The sequence below is a fragment of the Neophocaena asiaeorientalis genome, unplaced genomic scaffold (genome assembly GCF_003031525.2).
Source record: "Neophocaena asiaeorientalis asiaeorientalis breed wild unplaced genomic scaffold, Neophocaena_asiaeorientalis_V1.1 scaffold784, whole genome shotgun sequence".
Taxonomy (NCBI): Eukaryota; Metazoa; Chordata; class Mammalia; order Artiodactyla; family Phocoenidae; genus Neophocaena; species Neophocaena asiaeorientalis.
The window spans coordinates 620,590-646,779 of NW_020174692.1; the positions used below are offsets into that span (position 1 = coordinate 620,590).

At 43.4% G+C, this 26,190-nt stretch overlaps 1 protein-coding gene across 1 annotated transcript in view; it reads right to left on the reverse strand.

Annotated features, from left to right (window-relative positions):
- Positions 1–281: 281 nt before the first annotated feature.
- Positions 282–26,190, reverse strand: part of SCD5 (stearoyl-CoA desaturase 5) — a 151,778-nt gene continuing 125,869 nt past the window's right edge. Inside the window, exons 4-5 of the mRNA XM_024758888.1 lie at positions 5,812–6,044; positions 282–1,769 (exon numbers count right to left, since the gene is read on the reverse strand). Of these exons, the coding sequence (XP_024614656.1) occupies positions 1,579–1,769; positions 5,812–6,044 (424 nt within the window). The 3' untranslated portion in view covers positions 282–1,578. The remainder of the gene's footprint in view (positions 1,770–5,811; positions 6,045–26,190) is intronic.

The window sequence follows — 26,190 nt, forward strand, 5'->3', positions numbered from 1 at the left end:
AAAGGTCTGGTCTTAGGGGCTGCTGTTAGCCCAGAGCCTAACTCAAACGTGAAGTATGTGATCATCATAAAGCATCAGGCACCCTTGAGGGACATTCCAACAAGATATAAGTATCTGGTCGGGGACTTCCCTGACAGTCCACTGGTTAAGACTTCACACTTCCACTGCAGGGGGCGAGGGTTTGATCCCTGGTAGGGGAACTAAGATCCTACATGCCGCGTGGCACAGCCGAATTAAAAAAATAAAAAAAAAAGATTTAATTGTCTGGTCAAGAACACCAATGAATTCATAATCATTTATTGTAAATCACTCAGAGTTTACACATTATAAATGGCAAAAACACCTGCTGGATGAAGTACTTTATTATGACAATTTCTTATTGGCATCACTTCTTTTTCAAAAATTTAAAATTTAAATTTAAACCCTACATCTTCCCTATCTTTGAAGCACTATGTTCTAAGTGCTCTGATGCCAACACTATAAGGCTTTCTTTTGCTCTAACATCTAACACAAAGCGGAACGCTGTCCCATTAATTTGGCATGCTCTTTACAAGGCAACTTAACACACAAATTTTTCTTAAATCCAGAAGCTACATAATGGTCACTTTATGTCTTGCTGCAAGTTCAGTGAAGGCTGCATGCAGGTGAAACATTTGTAGACACTGAGTTCTAGATAACTATTGGTTATTAACATCTGATTGCCTGGTGTAGTAAATTAATATGCTTATTTAGCAGAAGTAGGTAAAGTACATGCATCAGTGGCTGGGATCAATTAGAATATAAATTAGGTGTCTAAACATTTAAATGAGAGTTTCATTTGAGCTTAATTTGATGTCTGGCACTTCTGAGTTATACACCTTAAAATGACAATAGCAAAGAGAACAAAATCAAACACTTAAAACAGGCACTGACTTATAGGGTCAGCTGGGTGTACAGCTCGGGACACAAAACTAGCTGAGCAGTGAACAGATCTCTTGAAGCAAAGACAGTGGAGCATTGACAAGCTGGAAACAGGGCAAAAAAATAAGAGAGCCATTTCCTGTGCTCTCATTTTTTTATGTTTTCAATTCTCTTCCTTAAAAATAACGAAACACAAACACACAGTAATTACAAAACACAAACATTCTTTACTATTTAGACCCTCTCTTTTGTCTTCTACCCTGCCTCTCTGCTCCTTCAGATAGCCTGTTTAAAAATAACGTTGGGTTAACTGGTAGAAAAAGAAAACAAGGCTCTCCTGAATCGCACTGAAAGAATATTAAATTCCTTCATCCTGTCAGGGTTAACATCTCGTACAAGCACATGACGATGTATGTTTGACATATTGTAGCTACAGTGATTAAATCACATGTCTACGTTCTAGTGTTAAATCATAGTTACACTGAATTTTAAAAACTTATTTTCATTGAGAGTTGTATCTTGACATTAGTTTGAGACAAACAAAAAATTCCTAAACCGCGTAGACTCCGTTCCCTCCCCACCCTGTACCCCCTCCCACGATCCAATGAACAAGAGAAGTGTAGTAACAAAGGCCATGAACTGAGGCGTTGACAGCGGATGTGGATAGCGCTTCCAGGGTCAGGCGCTGCCCTCTCCAGTTCTGGCTTTCCGGGCTTCGATCATCGGCTTGGTTGCCCGTTTGCGGTCAGTGGCCAGTCCCAGCCAACACATGAAGTCAATGAACCAGGTGGTTGGGTTGAAATTTAAGCCAAATTCACTCGCAGAGTAGTCAAAGGGAAAGGTGTGATGGTAGTTATGGAAGCCTTCACCTGGAAGACAAAGTGGGCTTGAAATAACCCAATCAGCATCTCTCTGTAGAGCTTTCTAAAAATCACTCATTTATTACAAGACACTGTGTCAGGCTCCAGTGGGGAGCAGAAGACTTGCTGTCTGCCCTTAGGAAGCGTTCACTCAGTTGGCTAGACAAACTCAATAGGAACAGAAAAATAACAATAATCAGCACAAAGTATCAAGAGTAATTTTCCCTGTGGATTGGTGACATGCTCCCACGACTTCAGAGCTGTACTTCTTTTTTTTAAAATTTTATTCTTTTTTAGTTTTTTGCCATACGCGGGCCTCTCGCTGTTGTGGCCTCTCCCCTTGCGGAGCACAGGCTCCGGACGCGCAGGCTCAGCGGCCATGGCTCATGGGGCCCAGCCGCTCCGCGGCATGTGGGATCCTCCCGGACCGGGGCACAAACCTGTGTCCCCTGCATCGGCAGGCGGACTCTCAACCACTGCGCCACCAGGGAAGCCCAGAGCTGTACTTCTTAAGCTAAATGCCAAATGGCTGATAGCAGATCATCATTTTGCTGTATGTTCATAAAAGGAAAATAGCCTCTGTGGATTGAAGTAATTAAAGGAAGACTTCCTGGAAGAGCTTGGAAGAGATAAATGATAATCATTCTGATAGGTGAGTGAATTAAGGAGTTGGATCTTTAACTATCCAAAATCTGCCTATATATTATTCTACCCCTCACAGTGAATAGCTTTTCCTCCCTTACTTTTCCCCCCCACTAAGCTGTTTTCAGGAAAAGTCTCACAGCTTCTTTCTTTGTTTTCTTTTTAAAAAACAGCTTTATTGAGATATAATTTACCATACAATTCACCCATGTAAAGAATACAATTTAATGGCTTTTGGTGTATTCACTGAGCTCTGCATGCATCACCACAATGAATTTTATAGCATTTTCATTACCTAAAAAGACACCCCACTCCCCTTAGCTGTTGGCCCTTAACCATCCCCCCTCCCTCCAGCCCTTCTTTCTTTCTCTGTGTTGGTTAATTTTACATTTTTTTTGTGTGTGTGTGTGGGATCTTCCCGGACCAGGGCACGAACCCGTGTCCCCTGCATCGGCAGGCGGACTCTCAACCACTGCACCACCAGGGAAGCCCCTAATTTTACATGTTAACTTGACTGGCCAAGGAGTGCCCAGATTAAACTTTATTTCTGGGTGTGTCTGTGAGGGCGTTTCTGGATGAGATTAGCATTTGAAGCAGTGGACTCAGTAATGTAGATGGTCCTCCTCAATGTGAGTGGGCATCAGCCAGTCCCTTAAGAGCCTGAATAGAATCAGTGGTGGAGAAAGGAGGAATTTGCTCCCATTTTCCTGACTCACTGATTGAACGTCTATCTCATCTTCTCCTGCCCTCTGACTGGGATTTGCATCATCAGCTCCCCTGGTTCTCAGGCCTTCAGACTCAGACTTAATTATACCACTGGCTTTCCTGGGTCTCCCGCTTGCAGACAGCAGATGGTGGGACTTAGCCTCCATAATCACATGAACCAATTCCTCAAAATAAATCTCTCTCTCTCTCTCTTGCTCACTCCCCGCCACGCCCCCCTCCCGTCATACACACACACACACACACACACACACGCATGCACGAACAGAATACATCTACATTTATATAGATACAGATATCCTACTGTTTCTGTATATATGTATATATAGAGATTATGAGCAATATTATGTATATATTTATTTGCATATATTTATACATATACTGTTTCTGTTTCTCACTTTTACTAATACTAAGCCAATAAGATTGGCTTATTCTGAATATTTCATATAAATGAAAACATACAATATGTAATCCTTTGTGACTGGCTTCTTTCACATAGCATAATGTTTTCAAGGTTGTAGCAGATATCAGTACTTCATTTCTTTTTATTGCTGAAGAGTACTCCACTGTATGGATATACCACATTGTACTTACCCATTCATCAGTTGAGGGACACATTTTAGCTGTTATAAATAAATAATGTTGCTATGAACACTCATAAGCAAGTTTTTATGTGGACATACATTTTCATTTCTCTTGGGTATAAATCTAGGAGTGGGGTTGCTGGGTCATGTAGTAACTAACTATTTTTAACCATTCAAGGAACTGCCAGATTCCTCCTTTACTTCTTAAGTGGCTACTGGTCATCATACAGTTCTTCTATTGACCACATTTGAAAGATTCTGCTCTACAATGAGTATACCAGATGGATCAGTCTGTTGTCTGCAATTTTCTGTTTAATTTAGGTCTTTTCTAACCTGGCCCTCCACCCCCTCATTCCTAGACTAGAGTACTAGAGTTTTCCCCTATTTTCAGATACAGGCACTGTTCTAAGAACTCTGGATGTATTCCCCCATCTATCATACAGTGGGTGTAATAAGAGTCTTCCAAGGACCTTTATCAAGAAAGCTGATTTGAGAGTCCAGTATTGACCTGGACAAGCTTCAAACCAACACCCAGTTCTTCAGGGCCTGTGTCATGGCCTCATTCTTTGGGTTCCCTGGCCCACCATCCCCTATGTAAGATGGTAACAGTCCCAGAGTGCCCACTCTCGTCTGCTCTCAGAGTTACCACTGGATGTGGCTCCCCTCGTTACAATTCTTATAGAAGATGAAGAGCGAGAGGAGGAGGAAACAATAGGAGGGATCAGGAAACTCACACTTTTCTCTCTGCTTATCCAGTTATTCCCATAGCTAAATTTGGTGTTTATTCCACCTTATATTGCTCTTGTCAACACAAGATCCCTGGGGTCTTAATAAATGGGTGACCCTAACACCATGATGGCAGAAACCCATGGCAGAGGGATGCAGAGACTGTTTCAACTTAACAGCAGGAACCTCCCTTCCTGGGTTTGATCTCTGTACTCAAGGCTCAGGTTACCCAGGAGACTGAGTTGCTTCTATCAAGATACAGCTATCATTTATTAATCACTTACTGTGTGCCAGCCACCATGCTAAGTTCTTCAAAGGGTATTAATGCCTATAATCCTCACATAGCTAAGCTATCTGCTATGATTATCCCCATTTTTTTTTTTTTTTTTTGCGGTACGCGGGCCTCTCACTGTTGTGGCCTCTCCCGTTGCGGGGTACAGGCTCTGGACGCGCAGGCTCAGCGGCCATGGATCACGGGCCCAGCCACTCCGCACCATGTGGGATCTTCCCGGACCGGGGCACGAACCTGTGTCCCCTGCATCGGCAGGCAGACTCCCAACCACTGCGCCACCAGGGAAGCCCGATTATCCCCATTTTAAAATGAGGATGGAAATGCACAGAAGGGACAAGTAACCTGCCTAAGACCATACGGCTAGTAAGAAAAACAACATCCCCGAAGGCTTGTTTTCTGCTAAGCACTGCTGCAAACAGTATGTATTAACTCATCTAACCCTCCGGTGACCCCAGGCGGAGGTCAATGCTACTATATATTATCCCCACTTTACAGATGAGGACACATGGTATGGAGGAGCTAGATAACTTGCCCAGAGAGTAGGTGGAGGAACCAAGGCTCAACCAAACCTGTCAGACTCCAGAAGCCTTGCTCTTAACCATTCTATGGTACCGCAAGATGCCAAGGTCCCGATTCTCCCCATCCCTCTGTTTGCAGGCCTTTTAATTAATTAATTTATTTTTAAGGTCAGCCAAATGATGGACAGCTGAGGCTATAGCGGTCAGGGCAGTTTGAGAGAGACATCAACTGCTACTCCTCCTTTAGGAAAGTTTCCATGGTAAAAATAAATAGCTACTAATTACTGATCACCTACTATGTACCAGGCACTGTACTAAGCAGTTTATGTATAGTATCTTAGTTAATTCTCATAACACCCCTATAAAGCAGACATTCCTGTTCCCATTTCACAGGTAAGAAAACTGTAAATCAGAGAGAGTAAGTGGCTCGGATTCTAACGCCAAAGCCCAAGTTCATCCCAGTTTACTCCACCCCATTGCCTGTCTTTACAGATTCCACAAAACCACTGAGAAGCCTAGAAGATCTGAACTGCCACTCCCCCCACCGGCTCCCACCCCATACTCACCGATGGCACCCAGGGTGACGAGCGGGTTCTGCCGAGGGCTGATGTTCTTGTCATAGGGCCGGTTTCCGTACATGTGGGCGACACTGTTGACCAGCCAGGTGACATTGAGTGAGATGGTGTAGCGGAGGATGGAGGCCAGGAAGTAGGAATTCCACAGACTCTCTCCCCAGATGCACCAGGGCACCAGTGTGGGGACCATGAAGCACATGAGCACCACGCTGATCTTGTAGTACCTGGAAGGCAGGATGTCATGCTATCGTTGGGCACCTGTTGATGGTGGCGGGGATAGGTGAGTAAGCTGCAGGGAAAGTCAGCAGTGGCACTGCTCAACTCCTTCAGCTCTTGTGCCCTGTTGTGTGTCACTCTGTATGGGGGTCACAAACCCAGATACCTACAAGGGCTAGGCAGGTAACACAAATTTGAGGATTAGGACAGGCAGAAGCTATAGGAAGTGGAAGGACCCACAGCATACTTCAGAATTTCAATATAAAACCATGAAACCCATGCATCTTAAAGCTGCATTTGTCCTCCAAGCCGCAGGAGGACAGCTTTTTAACAGCCTTTTCTTTCTTCCATCAGTCAGTCAACCTGACAATCAGGTTTTTTTCAATAATTTCAAGAAATATCCTGTATTCCTTGAATAATTTTCTGGCACATGATTCTGTACTAACTTAGCTTGGTAAAAGGTAAACAACCCCTTCCCTAAAATGTTCTCTGTCCCTCTGAGATTACATTCCAAACCAGCTAAAAATAAACTAAGTATAGGAACAGGCACAGCCACATAAAAAGTAAAAATTATAAAGAAACCATCAATAGTTGGATTCCTGGGTCTGTTCATCCAGCAAACGTTCCCTGAGCACCTCCTGTAGGCCAGGCCCTGAGTACTAGAGGTACAGAGACAAATTTGACACAGTCTCTGCCCCAGGCCCCAGTCAGGTGAAACCTCCAGCTGTGTAGGACCAGCTCTAAGTAGGGACAGGAAAGGCGCTCTGAAATGAAAATGTCCAAAACTGCCCGTTCATAGCTGAGTCCTCCCTGACCTGCCTTCAAGTGACCAAGCTTCTGGGAGGCCTCTGTTAAGATGCACGTGTATGAACTTGGAGGGAGCACAGCGTGAGGAAATGAGACTAGGGAGGTGGAAGGCTTTGGCCTTGAGCCCAGATCTGATTCTGGATGCAAAACAAGCCTCTTTTTATTCTTTCACTCTCCTCTTGTTCACAGCTAGATGGTTCCCCAAAGCAGAGCATGAGGCAAGGGCTTCTATGTGGGTCGTTTATTGGGGAAATTGAGCTCAAGTAACAGGAATAGGCAGCTGGGAAGTGGGAAATGAAAGGAGGGAAAGTCAAGATGGGGGTGCCCACTGCTACAGGCAACTGAACTTGGACCTTGATGGGACACATTATACCTCAGAATTATTCTCTCAAAGAATGAGAGAAGGCACTGTTTTCCCATTGGCTCCAACTCTTCCTTGGTCCAAGGGTCCCCATGGGATGTCAGCTCTCTCACACTTCCAAGTTTGCTTGGGTCAGAATGGCTGAGTGTGGTCCACGGGCATCTCAAGTGATGGTGGCAGAGAAGTCAGGGCAGGAAGTAAGAAATAAGCAGTACAGCTGAGCAAGGTGCCATTGGGTTACACCTGTGCCACCAGGTGGCTGCAGGAACAGCTGGAGTGAAAAGGTGGGCTGAGAGTACGAGGTGTGCATGAGAGGTGTCCAACACAGGCAGTAACTATAACCCCTCCTGGGGTTCTTGCGAGGATCAAATACTAATAACTAATGCATACTATGTGCTTACTATGTGTCATGGCTATTCCGAAACCTGTCCATGTACTGGCTCATTTAATTCTAACAAAAACTTTAGGAGGAGGGGACCATTAATATCCTCATTTTACAGATGGGGAAATTGAGCACTGGAAAGGTTATGTAGATGGGCCAAGGTTACAAGACTAATAAGTAGTAGGACCAAGATTCAAGTCCAGGCAGAAGCACTTCGGAGACTATCATGCTATTCTGCTTTGCAAATAAAATCGTGTATGTAGGGGCTTCCCTCGTGGCGCAGTGGTTGAGAGTCCGCCTGCCGATGCAGGGGACACGGGTTCGTGCCCCGGTCCGGGAAGATCCCACATGCCGCGGAGCAGCTGGGCCCGTGAGCCATGGCCACTGAGCCTGTGCGTCCGCAGCCTGTGCTCCGCAACGGGAGAGGCCACAACAGTGAGAGGCCCACGTACTGCAAAAAAAAAAAAAAAATCATGTATGTAAGTGTGCTTTGCAGATTGCTAGCTGCATGTGAAGGTTGGCTCCCATATAATTATCACTGTTTTTATTGGGCAACATATTAACACCCATTTTCCAGTCGTTGGCATACAATATGACTGCATTTTAGTGGAAGGAGGGTGCCCAGGAGGTCAGAGGAGAGGGTGTGGTTGGAGGGGCAAAGACAAGAGACAGTGGAGGGACTGGTGGTCTGAGGTTGGGCTCCCGGGAGTCCCGCGCAGAAGGCTTTTGGAGCGTGTTTTGGGGAGATGCTTACAAGGAAGGGAGGAAGGCAAGATGGGCCCAGGCAGAAGCTCACCCACAGTGAGCTCCAGCAGATCTAGTAGAGCCGGATCGCTCTTTTAGAGCTGTCCCAAATTGTAAGGTATCACCTCATCATCTGCCACTGGCCTCAGGGTGCCTCCTGGGCTGGGTGAACATGTGGGCAAGGGCAAGCCCTAGAAAGGACAGCAGCCAGGGTTGGGGACATCAGCTGAAGAGGGGATCTGGGTGAAGCACACGGGCCCTGACCAAGGGCCCTGGGAACTGGTGTGAGTGCCTGTGAAGAGGCAGAGGCTCTGAAGGGAAGCCCAGAGGCGACGGCCTGCTGCGGCTGCTCCTCGAGGGCACCTCTAAGGAGCACAGGAAGCAGCTGAACGTTGCCCACAGAGGCATTCTGCAACTTAAGTGCTTCCTTCTCTTCCTCCACTCTCTGGGCTGCAACCCAGTACCTTTGCAAAGAGCCTCTATTAGTCCTCATTTTGCCCCTGGAAAGGAGACAGAAATCACATGCTGACAGCTAGCTCGGTGCTGGATGCCGGGCTAAGCATGCCACAGGCTTTCTCTCACTCTTCACCGCAGACTCAGGATGGATGCGCTCAGGCAATGAGGATGCTGTAGCTCAGAGGGGCCATGGTTCCCCCGGCCCTTGCTCTGACTCTGCTCTGCCCCGACCCTATGGAATCCGCCGCCTCTGGTTTGACTGCAGCCTGCAGGCTTTGGCTTCCACTCATGCCCTGCCACTGCTTCCACCTTCTGAACTGTTAGGGAAGCCTTCTGCCTGCCTGGGCTCTGGTTCTAGAAACTCCACTTCCCAGAGGGGGCTGGGTCCCCATGGAGGGAGAGGGCCAGCAATGGGGCTTCCCAAGTGGGAGGCGAAAAAGGCCTTGCCTGCTAACACAACCACTGTCCTACCAAATTCTCTCTTCCTCAAAACAAGATGCTCTTTAAAAATCACTGCCCTCATTCCAACAAAGCTTTAGCAGATCTAACTATAGGGTTGCTCTCTGACTGCTCGGCCTGTATTCTGCTAGGGTTTCTCTTTGTGTATTCAATGTGATGGATGGAAGAGGAAGGAATTTTTAGGCGGCACAGTGAGTCTGGGTGGCATTGCCAGTGAGACAGGGCTTGATGCTGATAACTGTGTAAAAAAATCTCCCCAACCATTTCAAATGGACTCAGCATATCTTCCTGTGCAGCCGAGTACCCCTTCCCCCTTGTCTTCGTTTAATTACAGTCACTGGCCTTCTTGCCTCAGAACAAGTGCTGAGATGGCTCCCCTGCTTCCTTGCTTAAGAACACTCAAATCTGGGCGCCCTAGCCAAGGGTCCACAGGGCAACACCACAAAGTCTCCACCCCTAATCCTTCCTCATTGAAATATTTTCTTTCTTTAGCTGGTGGTAGGGAGGAAGACTGGAGAGAGGCCACTGATACTGCTCTTTTTGCTAAATGGGCTTCTTATGTTGTAAAGCATCATAGAACACGTAACTACCCAACTCTGCCACTGTCTTTCTGTGTGATCTTGAGTAAATTATTTAATCACAGTGAACCTCAGGTTTCTCTTTTGTAAAATGCGGTACTGACAAATTTATTGAGTGCCTACTATGGGCCAGGTACTGTCCTAGCACTGGAGATATAAAGTGTATAAAACAAAAATCCCTGCCTTTGGGGAGCAGGGGTATTTTGGTAGGGAGATTTTATATATATATGAATATATATATATATCTCCTCATAAGCATATATATATTCTGGTAGGAAAGAAAGCTAATAAACAATATAAATAAATAAAATATAGAGCATGCTATTGGTAAATACTAAAGAAAAAGATAAAGCAAAGAAGGAGCATATGACATCAAGGGCAGGTGTTGAAATTTTAAATAGGGTGTCTAGGGAAGGACTTCCTCACACTGTAGCTTTTAAGTAAAGACTTGATGGAAGTGAGAAGTTAGACGTGTGGCTAAATAGGACAGAGGATTCCAGGCAGAGGAAACCACAAGTGCAAAGGCCCTGAGGCAGGAGTGTTCCTGGCACATTCTGGGAAGAGCAGGAGCATTGGGGCTGGAGCAGATGAACAAAGGGAAGAACTGTAGGAGATAACAGAATAATGATGGACCACATCATGGAAGGGCTTGTAGGTCATCATAGGGTTTCACCCTTCACTTTGACTGAGATGGAGCCCTGGTCAGGTTTTGATTAAAGGAGTGCTGTGATTGGACTTATCATTCTGAGTGTTGTGTGGAGAAGGGACTGCAGGGGTGGGCAGAAGCAAGGAGGCAATTAGGAGGCTGCTACAAAGCCTAGCCAAGACAGGGCATTGGCTTGAACCAGGATAGTGGTGGCAGGTGTGAGAAACAGTCAAATTCTGGATATATTTTGAAAGTAGAGTGACAGGACTCGTTAACAGACTGGATGTTGGAGAGAAAGGAATCAAGGGTGACACCAAGGATGGAGATGCCATTAGCTGATATGGGGAAGGATGGAGGAGCTCAGTCTTAGACATGTCAAGTGGCAGATGCCCATTAGACACTCAAGGGGCAATGTCAAATGCGCAGCTCACCAGACAGGTCTGGAGTTCAGAAGTTATCCAGAGATAGGTTTTGATGGGAAGAGATATTTGGAATGCATCAGTATATGAATGCATGCCACTCACATATATACATATATATTTTTTCTCGTTTGAGTTCCACAATAGTCCTATGAGATACTTTTTATAACCTCATCTTTTTTTTTTTTTTTTTTTTGGACGCGGTATGTGGGATCTTCCCGGACCGGGGCACGAACCCGTGTCCCCTGCATCGGCAGGCGGACTCTCAACCATTGTGCCACCAGGGAAGCCCATAACCTCACCTTTGTAGGACATTTACGGAGATCCAAAGAGGTCATGAGACTTCTCCAAGGCCGCACTGGCTGTGCAGAACATAGGCAGGCTTCAAATTCAGTTCTTAAACCTAATTGTCTGCTCCCTCTAAGTATAACCTGCTACTTACTCAGCTTACCAGGAAAAGGTCATAGGGGAGAGGTAAACTGGGTTGGAGTGTGTAATCTAGCTGTTGCCTCATGAATTGCACATCTTTAAGTAAAAATACTGTCTCCTCAAGGTCAGAAATAGACACGTTGTCCACTCCAGCTAGACTGAGCTTCTTCCCATTCCTTGGGCACCACCTTCTTTCTGTCCCTGTATCTATGACACTCTTCCCCAAGCCTGGCTGACTTGACTTTTTCAGTTATCAGTCTAAATGTTCTTCCCTCTTGGGGGATTTCCATGGTCCCCTTGGACCAGGCAAGGTGCCTCAGCATGTTGTACTTCTCAACTCTCAGTATTCCTAAATACTTGCTGGCTTAGCGGGCAGTCTCACCTGCTAGACCAGTGGCCTCAACCCTAACTGCACATTAGAATCAACTGGGTGAACATTTAAATACGACTGATGTTGGGAACTCACTGTAGACCAACAGAATCCAAATGAATCCAAATTTGTGGCCTGGGCACTGATAGTTTTAAAGCCTCTCCATTGCAAACATTGATCATGGCCTCCCTATAATCCACCCCACCCTCTCTTTCCTGCTGAAATGCCCTGATATTGTTCAGATACCCAACTGTCCTCCCTGCAGCCATGTCCTCTGGGGACATGGGTCCTGATTGGTTTCAGGCAGTCAACGTTGATCTCATTCACTTTGCCAATAATAAATTTGGGAATTGGGCAATAGTGGCCAATAAGGTATGAGGGAAAGGATGGCTACAATTTTTTGAAAGGGAGATAACAAATGTTAGTGAAGATGTAGGGAAATCGGAAGCCTTAGCATCATTGGTGGGAATGTAAAGTGGCGCAGCTGCTGCATAAAGCAGTTTCTCAGAAGGTGAAACATCTAGCAATTCCACTCCTATGTATCTGTTCAGACGGTTGGAAGGCAGGGACTTGAACAGGTATCAGCACACCAATGTTCACAGAAACATTATTCACAATAGCCGAAATGTGGAAACAACCCAAGTGTCCATTAATAGATGAATGGATAAACAAAATGCTGTCTATCCATACTATGGAACATTATTCAGCCATAAAGAGGAACAAATTTTTGATATATGTTACAACATGGATGAAACTTGAAAACATGCTTAATGAAATAAACCAGGCACAGAAGGACAAATATTTTTATGATTCCACTCATATGAGGAACCTAGAATAGGCAAATTCATAGAAAGGGAAAGTAGACTAGAAGTCACAGGAACTGGAGGGAAGGGGAAAGGAAGAAGGAAGTTATTGCTTAATGGGTATAGAGTTTTTTGGGGGATGATGAAAAAGTTTGGGTATAGATAGTGGTGATAGTTATACAACATTGTGAATATACTTAATGCCACAGAAATGTACACTTATGAGTGGTTAAAACGATAAATACTATATGCTGGGTATATTTTACGGCAATAAAAAAAGAGAGAGAGATGAAGGAATATTTTCCTTGATAACAGAAAGAGCTCAGAGGCAAAGATGGCATCTCTTTTTTCACAGTGACTCCTGGCCCTGCTCCAGCCATGCGTGACTATTGACAGGAAGAAGGCTCAGAAAAAAGTAGACCCCTTAGGTTGACGGAGCAGAAAGATGGAAAGGCTCTTGAATATGCTGTTGAGCCACAAAACTAACCAACCCTAGAGTGGCTTTATCCCTGAGATCTTAGTCTGAGACAAGCCAGGCGGGTCAAGATCTCCTGTGGGGTAGCTGAAAGCCTTCTGGTATAACGTAGTAGACACTGTGATGTGCCATCCAGATCTCCTCTCAGGATCAGAGGGCTTCATCTCCCAGTGGATGGCAGTGCTGCCTCTGCCTTGCCCTAGGTCACGTCCTCTCCCAACAACCCCATCCAGTGACTGACCTATAAGGGCAGTAGTCCGCTACCCAGGCCGGGTCCCATTGCCCCAACTCACCATGACTCTGAAAGTCATCTCCACTTCAGAGCCCCTACAGGGTTGGCTGAAGCCTCCACTGAGATCAGTTGAGGCTCAGCTTCTTCCCTTGCTCAATCCTGTTTCGGTCCCTTCTTCCACAGGTGTTGACCCCAATGACCCTTCCAGTACTCTCCAGTAAAGTTTCTACAATGTAACATCCATCTTGGAGGCAGCTTCTGGGTAACCTGTCTTGCCACATGGATCTACTGCAGGGCCTGCAGGGTCCAGCAGAAAGCCAGACACTTCAGAGTCTAGCACAGAGACTCGCACATAGCAGGCACTCCTAAATATTTGTGGAATGATTACATGAATGATCCTTTTTTCTTTTTTCTGAATGGTTAGTCAATGATGAGTTCTCAGCTTCTCAGGAAAATAAAAACACTACAGTGACTTCAGTAGGGCTCAGAGTATGAGAGATAAGATGCCAAGGTTTCCCAAAACAAACAAACAAACAAAAACCCCACAAACTGCACAATAAACATTCCACCTGCTTTTAATTGTGTATATAAAAGTCAACACCTCGAAGAAAGACATTCGTGCTCATTGCGACCCAACCCCCAGCTTCCAACAGGTTTCACTGTGAGGCTACCTCCCTCCAGTTTAAATGAATGATTTCTGAGCACGCGCTGCTAGGTTATTCTCTGAGCTGCCAAATACGGTAAATTTTTGGCAGTATTTAAGGTTAACAGCCAGTCTAACAGGTTTGGTCCTGGTTTGGAATGTGAGTGGCTTCTTCCTTTCTGTGAACACTCAGATGGGAGTTATCTGATAGGAAAGATAGGAGATAGAAGAAGCCTCCTGAAATTATCAAGCGAGAAAGAAAAAGAAAGGGGTAAAGAAAGAGAGAAGGGGCGGTATGAAGCTGAGAACGACACAGGGAAGTGTAGCTCTCCTTTACAGATTTGAAACCAGAGATCCACATGTTTAAGCCAAAATCACAAAAGCCAAAGCACTCAAGCTCACCTTACAGGTAACTCTGGAGCAGTTTCCTAGAGCTTTAAGGTGACAGCTTATAAGAATAGGGTGTTGGAAACCTTTCAATTCCCACTTCACAATTCCTCATGATACCAATACCACAGCGGGAAGATCGTTTTCAGCATTTAGATGAAGATAAGAAGTCCATTTTCACACGATCAAATGCCATCATGCCATGCCCCCATCCAAGTAAGCTTTGATTAGAGGACACAGATATTGACATGGGCCCAAACCTTTCAATGCTTTGAAGAATATGCTTATTCCAATAAACTGGATCACATGAAACATTAAAGACAGGCTTGAGACCAAAAGTTTGTTCTATGGAGAAGAAAGAATTTGGGATTTCATATATATATGAAATATATATATATTTCAAACCTGGGTGTGATAAGCATATTAAAACTCTCATTTTTCTTTAGATGAAAAAGAAATTGCTGTTCTCTGTCTGCAAGCATTTCCTGTTGCTTGACTAACTAACCCTAAGCACAGCAGTCCGGAGCTGCTGGTGTGTGAGATCTTGAGAGTGAAATCGATTAGAGTATGAAGGAAGGGGAAATGACCTGCCAACTTCCAAGCAGGGCTAGCCTCAGGAAGTGTGAAAAAAAGCAAATACAATGGGTGAGAGGGAAATGATAGCCCACAAATGTATCGTAATGATGAGCGATGAGCTGTCACTAGCATCTTGATTAAATATGTTTGGTTTTGTGATTTCACTTACAGCCGAGCCAGAAATTCATCTTGCCTACAGTTTTTGCATCTTGTAGGGGACCAGCCAAAATTATCTGGGTGCTTACCATAAACATTAGAGGACAGACGATCCACCCTGGCAGCTTGTAAATGCATGGACCATTCTCTCCTTCTTCTTTTTTCTCCTCTGTTATCACCCACAGGAGGTAGAATATGTGATTCGTTTGGATGCAGATCTGAAGATGGAAGCCTGCTGATAGGGAAGCTCTTTGGAGTTTTTCAGAAAATCTTCCAGATTCTTTGAATTGTTTCAGTTGAAAACAGGCTTTGCGGCTGTGTCTTTGAGTCTGCCTCTCTGGTGCTTCAGTGTCTTTAAGTGAAAGTGTTCATGATGGCCGCATTTGAAGTACTCTCAGAAAATCTTAATCACTCCAATTTGTCTTTGACCCTCAATTAGTCTTGACATCACTTCCCCTGTGCTATTTCATGATAAGCATTCCTGTAGAAGAAAATCTTTAATTAGACTAGCTAGATGCATAATCCTCATCTTCTGGATAATTTCTTCCACGGAGGAACCAGAGATGGCAAACGGCTGCTCCATGAAAGCATCTCCTTCGGAAACTTGCAATGCGTGGGGAAAAAAAGGCATATTTATATTTTCTATCCGGCTTCAGCTTTATTCGCTTTTGAGGTCTGAATGTGGAGGTTAGCTGCATCCATCTACTTGAGTTTAATCTGTCTTTGTACAAACAGCTTGCATGAATTCACTAGGCAGCGGTTCAAAAGATAAACATAATCGTTCCAGAATTTTAGCATAAAAGAGCATTATTCCTACCTCATTAACAATGAAGTGCTTGAAGAAAAATGCCCAGGCATACATTGATTGCTAAGATCGTGTAAGGAAGGTTAAAAGGACTTTTCCCTTTTCATAGCTTTGATTCTATCATAATATGCACAGGACAAGTTCTTTGAGGACAGGATTTGTCTTGATCTAATTCACATCATTCGTAGTTCCTTGAACACAAAATGCTGGTTAACTCAGCAGGTGCCCAGTAAGTAGCTGAATTGTTGACTTGCATGATGAGCATCCATCTGTCTTTGGCCAAAGCAATTGCGTCAGTTCACCTTTGTAATTGTTTGATATTTAGAGCTTCTCTAGTCCTCTCCAGAAATTTAAGTTGATTTGACTGGATGTCATTCTGGGTCTCTCTTGAGGATTCTTTGTCTGCCCGTCCTCCCTCCCATTCTTCTCACTCCCTTCCTGATTAGTTATCAATCGTTCTCAGTAAGTTATAGGAACGACAGACTAACTCCTGATGATATGCAGGATAGGATGACTAAAATGAACAACTACAATCATTTACAAAATAATTTTTAAACAAAGTCACTGCATGTCCACTTTCTCTCTTAAAACTTCACACTTAAAACTGCATTCCACTTTGACTCTATCTGAGATAAACTGAGCATCACAGGAGAGAACATAACCATTTCCCCTGATCTGGGATCCATGAAGTTGTATGCAAACTCTTCTGTGTATTCCCATTTTTCTGGGGTTCAAAGTCCATAGCTTTCATCAGATTCTCAAAGAGATAGTCAATTCCCAAAGAATGAAAGCCCAATATATATCTTTGATGATGCTGTTGTTTAACATTGATTTTGTTTCCTTTAGGATCTGGCCTAAGATTTAAGTAAGAAAAATTTAATTCAATTTAAAGGGTGGTCCTTCTATTTTTTTAGAGTGGTCCTTTTCATTTTTTAAAATTAATTAATTAATTAATTAATTTTTGGCCGCGTTGGGTCTTTGTTGCCGTGCGCGGGCTTTCTCTGGTTGCGGCAAGTGGGGGCTACCCTTTGTTGCGGTGCGTGGACTTCTCATTACAGTGGCTTCTCTTGTTGCAGAGCATGGGCTCTAGGTGCACAGACTTCAGTAGTTGTAGCATATGGGCTCAGTAGTTGTGGCTTGCGGGTTCTAGAGCTCAGGTTCAGTAGTTGTGGCTCACAGGCTTAGTTGCTTTGCGGGCATGTGGGATCTTCCCGGACAAGGGCTCAAACCTGTGTCTCCTGCATTGGCAGGCGGATTCTTAGCCACTCTGCCACCAGGGAAGTCCCTGGAGTGGTCCTTTTAAAAATGAGATTGTTCTCCGTTTTTTCAGCAGTAAAAATTTTAAAAGAATTAGTGACAGTAGATAGCAGTGTGTGCATGTGTAGATAGCAGTGTGTGTGTGTGTGTGCTCACATGTGGCTCCTGTGCTGAAAGGACAATCACCAAGTGACAGACTACAACCCTCCTCCCCTACCCAAGGGGGGACAAAATTAATTGGGTTGTTTTATTTTTGTTAATTCCAAAACTCTATCAATGATAAGCTGCTCACCAGCAGCCAGTCTCTGTGCAGGAAAGGAGCCAGTGGAGTCATTTTGGTCACTTTCATAATAATTATGAACTGCTGCAGCTGAATTGATCAGGTAGGCTGACCATTTTCCTTGTTGAGGGCAAAAATGAACAGGCTGACCTAACACAGTTTCTTCATTTCGCATGTAAGAGGAATGGCCCTTGTGCACAATGCATGCTTTGTAGCCCATGGGTTCCATTCCTAAATTCAAGCTGCACTGTCTTTTCAAATCTCCCCAGACCTTCAAAACTCAGCTCAAGACTGATTTCCTTCAGAAAGCCTACCCTGATAAATCTCCTCTCACCTGTGCTTATTGCATTATTCAACATCCCTTCAGTACAACTGTGCTGTCAAGACTCAAGAAGACAACCATTTTAGACAGCTGAGTTTTCCTGCTAGCTGGGAGTACAAGTGTTCAATTACCCCAACTTTCTTTTAAATTGTATGTGGCAAAGGAAAAGATGGACACATTTCATCGAATCAAAATGGAAATTTCTGCATGAAAGGGGTCAAAAGGTACACATTTCCAGTTACAAAATGAATAAGTCCTGGGGAGGTAATATACCGAATGGTGATGATAGTTAATAATACTGTGTTGTGTACCTGTGTTGCATACTTGAGAGTACCTAGGAGAATGGATCTTGAAAGTTCTCATCACAAGAAAAAGATTTGTAACTATGTATGGTGATGCATGTTAACTGGACTTTTTGCAGTGATCATTTTGTAATATTTACAAATATTGAACCATTATGCTGTACACCTGAAACTAATATAATGTGTCAATTATACCCCATTAAAAACAATGGAAATTTCTGTGGGCCAAATAAAGAAATATTATGTGGAAATCATTATCCATTTTTGGTCCTTCTTAATGAGAGTTTATGGAAATAACTTGACTTTCCATGATGGTGATGAGTGTCTTAGCCTGGGTTTCTTGAAAGGAAGGCTTAAGACAGAAGGTTCTACAATATTATTTTATAAAGAGGGCTGAGTCCCTGGGAAACAGAATGTGGAAAGCAGGGAAGATCGGGGGGCCAATAGGAGAGTGTGTTACTCAGCTGGCCCTGGCTTGATCCCTCACACTGGTGGGGCCATCTTCCAAGAGGCCATTTGGGTGATGGAGCCTCAGAACATTGCCTCTGGGAGGAGGAAAGGAAGAGTGCATCTACCAGCTCCCCTCTGCATTGCCTGCATCCCCACCACTACCACACACAAACTTCGGGATTGTGAGCGTGGGTGCTGAGAGGTGTCACAGGCTCCAGCACCAACAGAGACGCCCCAAGGCAGGAGGCACAGGCGTGAGGAGGGCGCTGTCGGGATGAACCTACCTGAAGCCAGTTGGAGTGCAGAGAACCGCAGAGAATGAGTGGCCACAGCCCCAGGACAAAGAAGGTCCAGACAGTCTGCAATGTTGCCTAATGGGTGTCTGATACAAATAAGTGTGAGCTTTAGACTCTGTTCGGCCCACAGGGTCTGTTGAGGTGTAAACAGCTCTTGGCCTTGACTAAGTGATTCACTGTATGACTCAGTCACTATAAGAACTGACTTCTTATGTTTACGTATTAAATTTTGCTGATTCCACCTTTATTTTCAGACACACGGATAAGCTGCCACCTCTGTTAGTTTTCCCACCTTCAGTGGCTTCTCTGTCTCCTTCTAACTCATTCCTCTAATCTGCCAAGGGTTTGAAAACCAAAGAGCTGAACTTTTTTTTTCTTTGTTTTATAATGACTTTTTATTTTCAGTGTTTTTATTTATTGGAGTAAAATTGCTTTACAATGTTGTGTTAGTTTCTGCTGTACAATGAAGTGAGTAAGCTATGTGTATACCTATATCCTCTCCCTCTTGGGCCTTCTTCCCATCCCCCACCCCATCCTGCCCATCTAGGTCATCACAGAGCACCAAGCTGAGCTCCCTGTGCTATACAGCAGGTTCTCACTAGCTATCTATTTTTACACATGGTAGTGTATTTATGTCAAACTTAACCTCCCAATTCGTCCCACCCTCCCCTTCCCCCGCTGTGTCCACATGTCCGTTCTCAATGTCTATGTCTCTATTCCTGCCCTACAAATAGGTTTATCTGTACCATTTTTCTAGATTCCACATATATGTGTTAATAGGATATTTGTTTTTCTCTTTCTGGCTTACTTCACTCTGTATAACAGACTCTGGGTCCATCCACATCTCTATGTGAAATGACCCAATTTCATTCCTTTTTATGGCTGAGTAATATTCCATTGTATATATATGCCACATCTTCTTTATTCATTCATCTATCGATGGACATTTAGGTTATTTCCATGGCCTGGCTATTGTAAATAGTGCTGCAATGAACATTGGGGTACATGTATCCTTTTGAATTATGGTTTTCTCAGGGTATACACCCAGTAATGGGATTGCTGGGTCATATGGTAGTTCTATTTTTAGTTTTTTAAGGAAACTCCATACTGGCTCCATAGTTGCTGTATCAATTTACATTCCCACCAACAGTGCAGAAGGGTTCCCTTTTCTCCACACCCTCTCCAGCATTTATTGTTTGTAGAGTTTTTGGTGATGGCCATTCTGACCAGTGTGAGGTGATACCTCATTGTAGTTTTGATTTGCATTTCTCTAATAATTAGTGATGTTGAACATCTTTTCATGTGCCTCTTCACCATCTGTCTTCTTTGGTGAAATGTCTATTTAGGTCTGCCACCCACTTTTTAATTGGGCTGTTTGTTTTTTTGATATTGAGCTCCATGAGCTATTTGTATATTTTGGAGATTAATCCTTTGTCAGTTGCTTCATTTGCAAATATTTTCTCCCATTCTGAGGGTTGTCTTTTCATCTTGTTTATGGTTTCCTTTGTTGTGCAAAAGCTTTTAAGTTTAATTAAGTACCATTTGTTTATTTTTGTTTTTATTTCTGTTACTCTAGGAGGTGGGTCAAAAGAGATCTTCCTGTGGTTTATGTCAAAGAGTGTTTTTCCTATGTTTTCCTCTAAAAATTTTACAGTGTCAGGTCTTACATTTAAGTCTTTAATCCATTTTGAGTTTATTTTTGTGTATGGTGTTAGGGAGTGTTCAAATTTCATTCTTTTACGTGTAGCTGTCCAGTTTTCCCAGTACCATTTATTGAAGAGACTGTATTTTCTCCATTGTATGTTCTTGCTTCCTTTGTCGTAAATTTGGTGCCCGTACGTGCATGGGTTTATCTCTGGGCATTCTATCCTGTACCATTGATCTATATTTCTGTTTTTGTGCCAGTACCGTACCGTCTTGATTACTGTAGCTTTGTGATATAGTGTGAAGTTGGGGAGCCTGATTTCTCCAACTTTATTTTTCTTTCTCAAGATTGCTTTGGCTATTCGGGGTCTTTTGTGTTTTCATACGAAATGTAAGATTTTTTTGTTCTAATTCTGTGAAGAATGCCATTGGTAGTTTGATAGGGATTGCATTGAATCTATAATAAAGGCCATATATGACAAACCCACAGCAAACATCATACTCAATGGTGAAAAACTGAAACCATTTCCACTAAGATCAGGAACAAGACAAGGTTGCCCACTCTCACCACTCTTATTCAACATAGTTTTGGAAGTCCTAGCCATGGCAATCAGGGAAGGAAAAGAAATAAAATGAATACAAATTGGAAGAGAAGAAGTAAAACTGTCACTGCTTGCAGATGACATGATACTACACATAGAATATCCTAAAGATGCCACCAGATAACTACTAGATCTAATCAGTGAATTTGGTAAGGTTGCAGGATACAAAATTAATGCACAGAATTCTCTGGCATTCCTATACACCAAAAATGAAAAATCAGAAAGAGAAATTAAGGAAACAATCCCATTTACCATCACAACAAAAAGATTAAAATACCTAGGAATAAACCTACTTAAGAAGGCAAAGGACTTGTACTTAGAAAACTATAAAACACTGATGAAGGAAATCAAAGATGACATGAACGGATGGAGAAATATACCATGTTCTTGGATTGGAAGAATCAATATTGTGAAAATGACTATACTACCTAGAGAGCTGAATTCGAATTTGTGTGCAGATGAAGCACACACAGGCTCTGAGTGAAAGCTGAAGGGGGGCCTCTGGGCTGAGACTAAAAATGCAGAATTATTAGGAGTATGACATTTATTCAAAGATCTCTCTCTATGGAGGTAGGGGGGAAACATGCACTTTGGAGGTTAGAGGATTCCATGCAATAAGGTGAATCTGGAACTGAGCATCTACCATGATGATTCTCTTTGTTTATTCACAGGTTCTTGACTTTATTCCAGTTATATGAAATGATGGGATCTCTGAGTTTCAGATAAGTGAGACTCTACCATATTTAATTTTCACTACACTATGTGTATTTGAACTTAGTGATATTGTTATGCTGCCTGTGATTCACTTGAAGACACTTCAGCATAAACAGTGTGAGGTGGGGTGCGTGTGCGTGTGTGTGTGTGTGTGTGTGTGTGTGTGTGTTTTCTTCTCCACCCAAGGGGAAGTCCATTAACATCTGAAGTACCCTCATCAGGAATCCACTCTTCAGGCATGCTTAGTTAGCGTTTGACAAACTCTAATAGTTCATAAATCAGAGGTCTATTACAGACTTCAATTATTTTTATCTCCAAGCAGCCCTAAAGAGTTTGTAATTAGGATAAGGGAAATAAATTTTCACTGGTAAAATAAGTGGTCGAAATATGTGAATTGGCTAGAAATATACAGTTACCTCCCAGCAGGATAAATTCTTCTGAGTGGCATCGCCTGAGGCTTTGCTCCATCCTGTGTGCAGCCACAGACAGAATTCTGTTGCTGGATTCTGACAGGAAGGTGATACTACTGCATCATGCCTTCCACGCAAGGGGCTTTTTGGGGTATCCAAAAGGGCAGGAGTCAGGGCTTCATCAAGCTTACATATGTGGTGCATGGCTATTTTTGTCCCTAATTGTGGTAGAATTTGGTCTGATGTGGGATTCTGTTGTAGGGAAGAACCATCGTTTTCCTCCTCCTCTCACACTGGAGTTGGCCAGAGTCAGTTCCCAGCAGACACGGCCAAATGGGTCTCCTGTTGCTCCATCTATGTTTTTGTAGTCCTCTCACTGTACCTTTGAGGGTCAGAGGCACCACGGGCACTGGAGAAGATTACTGCTGGTGTGATGAGGCTGTGCGCAAATGGGCAGTGCTGCGAATGGCACTTCCCTACCTCCCCCTGGGGGGTGGGACTCCAGGCTGCTGAATCATACTTTGAGGGAGTGTAGTGCCACCAGGGCTAGTGGTGGTGTCCATGTATCACTTACTTCAGCAACTGAGCGTTAGAGCATCATACAGAAATCATCATCCCTGAAGCTGGTTCTCAGCTGTAGGCTGTCCAGGACTCTCTATAAACCAGAGAGCAAACACAGTCCTCAGTTCCAAAAGTATTTAGGGAGGATGTTAGATGTTTCTTTAGTCTCAATAAATAGAGAGATGAATAGGACATAGTTACAGTCCTCAAGGAGCTTATGGTCAAATGAGAGAGCTATACAAGTGGGTCATTTTAATATAACATGATAAGCAAAAAAGGGAAATAAATCCATGATTCTAAAGACTTGCCGAGGAGGGGCACTTAGCTCACCCTAGGACAACACTTTGGCCTCAGGACCCTATTACATTTTAAAAATATTTTTGAGAACTCCAAAGAGCTTTTGTTTATGTGGTTTATATCTATTAACATTTACTATAAGGGAAATTAAAACTGAGAAATGTCTTCTTATTTCAGTAAATATTAAATATTAATATATGTCAATAATGTAAAATTACATATAAAATATATTAATGTATTTGTTAATGTCATAAAATAAATATTCAATTGATCAGTTCATTAAAATAACAATAATAAGCCTATTACATGCTAACATAAATAACATATTTTGATGAAAAGCAACTATTTTCCAAAACAGAAAAAAAGTTTTGGTGTGAAGAATGTCCTCATTTTACATAATCGCAAATCTCTTTAATGTCTGGCTTAACAGAGGCAGCTGGATTGACACATCTGCTTCTGCAATCGGTCTGCTGCAATATATTGCTTTGGTTGACATCTCTGAAGAAAATCTGCCTCATATACCTGTGCACTTGGAAAGGGGGGAACCTCACAGACCCCCTAAAAAGTAAGAGCTTAGATGCTACGTATAAAACTTACATGCTTGGGGACCTCCCACCCAGAGGAACCTTGAACTGCTGACCTCAGCTCACTGGAGGTAAGTTTTGAAGAATGAGTAAGAGTTGTTAAGGTGAAAAACATGACAAGACAAGGACATTCTAGGTCTGTGCTCCTCAAACAAACACTGTGCATCCAAATCACTTGGGATCTGGGGATGGGGCATTTCTAATCCTGCATTTCAAACAAGCTCCCAGGTTATATTGATGCTGCTTGTCCCAGAAACCACAGTTTGAGTAGCAAAGATCTAAGCCAGAGAAAAAGCAGGAGCAAAGGCACAGTGTCAAGACTGGTTCAAGAGGGCAGAGTAGAAGGACGTGCGCTCACTCCCTCTTGAGAGAGCACCAGCATCACAACTAACTGCTGAACAATCATTGACAGGAAGACACTGGAACTCACCAAACCAGATACCCCACATCCAAAGACAAAGGAGAAGCCACAATGTGACAGTAGGAGGGGCACAATCACAATAAAATCAAATCCCATAACTGCTGGGTGGGTGACTCACAAACTGGAGAACACTTATACCACAGAAGTCCACCCACTGCAGTGAAGGTTCTGAGCCCAACAGCAGGCTTTCCAACCTGGGGGTCTGGCAATGGGAGGAGGAATTCCTAGAGAATCAGACTTTGAAGGCTAGTGGGACTTGATTGCAGGACTTCAACAGGACTGGGGGAAACAGAGACTCCACTCTTGGAGGGCACACACAAAGCAGTGTGCTAATCGGGACCCAGGAGAAGGAGCAATGACCCCATAGGAGACTGAACCAGACCTACCTGCTAGTGTTGGAGGGTCTCCTGCAGAGGCAGGGGGTGGCTGTGGCTCACCGTGAGGACAAGGACACTGGCAGCAGAAGTTCTGGGAAGTACTTGGCGTGAGCCCTCACAGAGTCCACCATTAGCCCCACTAAAGAGCCGGGGTAGTCTCCAGTGTTCAGTCGCCTCAGGCCAAACAACCAACAGGGAGGGAACCCAGCCCCACCCATCAGCAGACAAGAGGATTAAAGTTTTACTGAGATCTGCCCACCAGAGGAACAGCCAGCTCTACCCACCACCAGTCCCTCTCTTCAGGAAACTTGAACAAACCTCTTAGATAGCCTCATCCACCAGAGGACAGACAGCAGAAGCAAGAAGAACTACAATCCTGCAGACTGTGGAACAAAAAACACACTCACAGAAAGACAGACAAGATGAAAAGGCAGAGGGCTATGTACCAGATGAAGGAACAAGATAAAACCCCAGAAAAACAACTAAATGAAGTGGAGATAGACAACCTTTCAGAAAAAGAATTCAGAATAATGATAGTGAAGATGATCTAGGACCTCGGAAAAAGAATGGAGGCAAAGATCAAGAAGATGCAAGAAATGTTAACAAAGACCGAGAAGAATTAAAGAATAAATACCTAGAAGAATTAAGAACAAACAGAGATGAACAATACAATAACTGAAATGAAAAATACACTAGAAGGAATCAATAGTAGAATAACTGAGGCAGAAGAACTGATAAGTGACTTGGAAGACAGAATGGTGGAATTCACTGCCACGGAATAGAATAAAGAGAAAAGAATGAAAAGAGGTGAAGACAGCCTAAGAGACCTCTGGGACAACACTGAACACAACAGCACTCACATTATAGGGGTCACAGAGGAGAAGAGAGAGAGAGGACCCGAGAATACATTTGAAGAGATTATAGTCAAAAACTTCCCTAACATGGGAAAGAATATAGCCACCCAAGTCCAGGAAGTGCAGAGACTCCCATGCAGGATAAACCAAAGGAGAAACACACCGAGACACATAGTAGTCAAACTGACAAAAATTAAAGGCAAAGAAAAATCATTGAAAGCAACAAGGGAAAAATGACAACATACAAGGGAACTCCAATAAGGTTAACAGCTGATTTCTCAGCAGAAACTCTATAGGCCAGAAGGGAGTGGCATGATATATTTAAAGTGATGAAAAGGAAGAGCCTACAACCAAGATTACTCTACCCAGCAAGGATCTCATTCACATTCGAGGGAGAAATCAAAAGCTTTACAGACGAGCAAAAGCTAAGAGAATTCAGCACCACCAAACCAGCTCTACAACAAATGCTAAAGGAACTTCTCAAAGTGGGAAACACAGAAGAAAAGGACCTACAGAAACAAACCCAAAAAAATTAAGAAAATGGTCATAGGAACATACATATTGATAATTACCTTAAACGTGAATGGATTAAATGCTCCAACCAAAAGACACAGGCTTCCTGAATACATACAGAAACAAGACCCATATATGTGCTGTCTACAAGAGACCCACTTCAGACTTAGGAACACTTACAGACTGAAAGTGAGGGGATGGAAAAAGATATTCCATGCAAATGGAAATCTAAAGAAAGCTGGAGTAGCACTACTCATATCAGATAAAGTTGACTTTAAAATAAAGAATGTTACAAGAGACAAGGAAGGACACTATCTAATGATCAAGGGATCAATCCAAGAAGAAGATATAACAATTACAAATATATATGCACCCAACAAAGGAGCACCTAAATACATAAGGCAACTGCTGACAGCTATAAAAGGGGAAATCAACAGTAACACAATAATAGTGGGGGACTTTAACACCTCACTTACACCAATGGACAGATCATCCAAAATGAAAATAAATAAGGAAACAGAAGCTTTAAATGACACAATAGA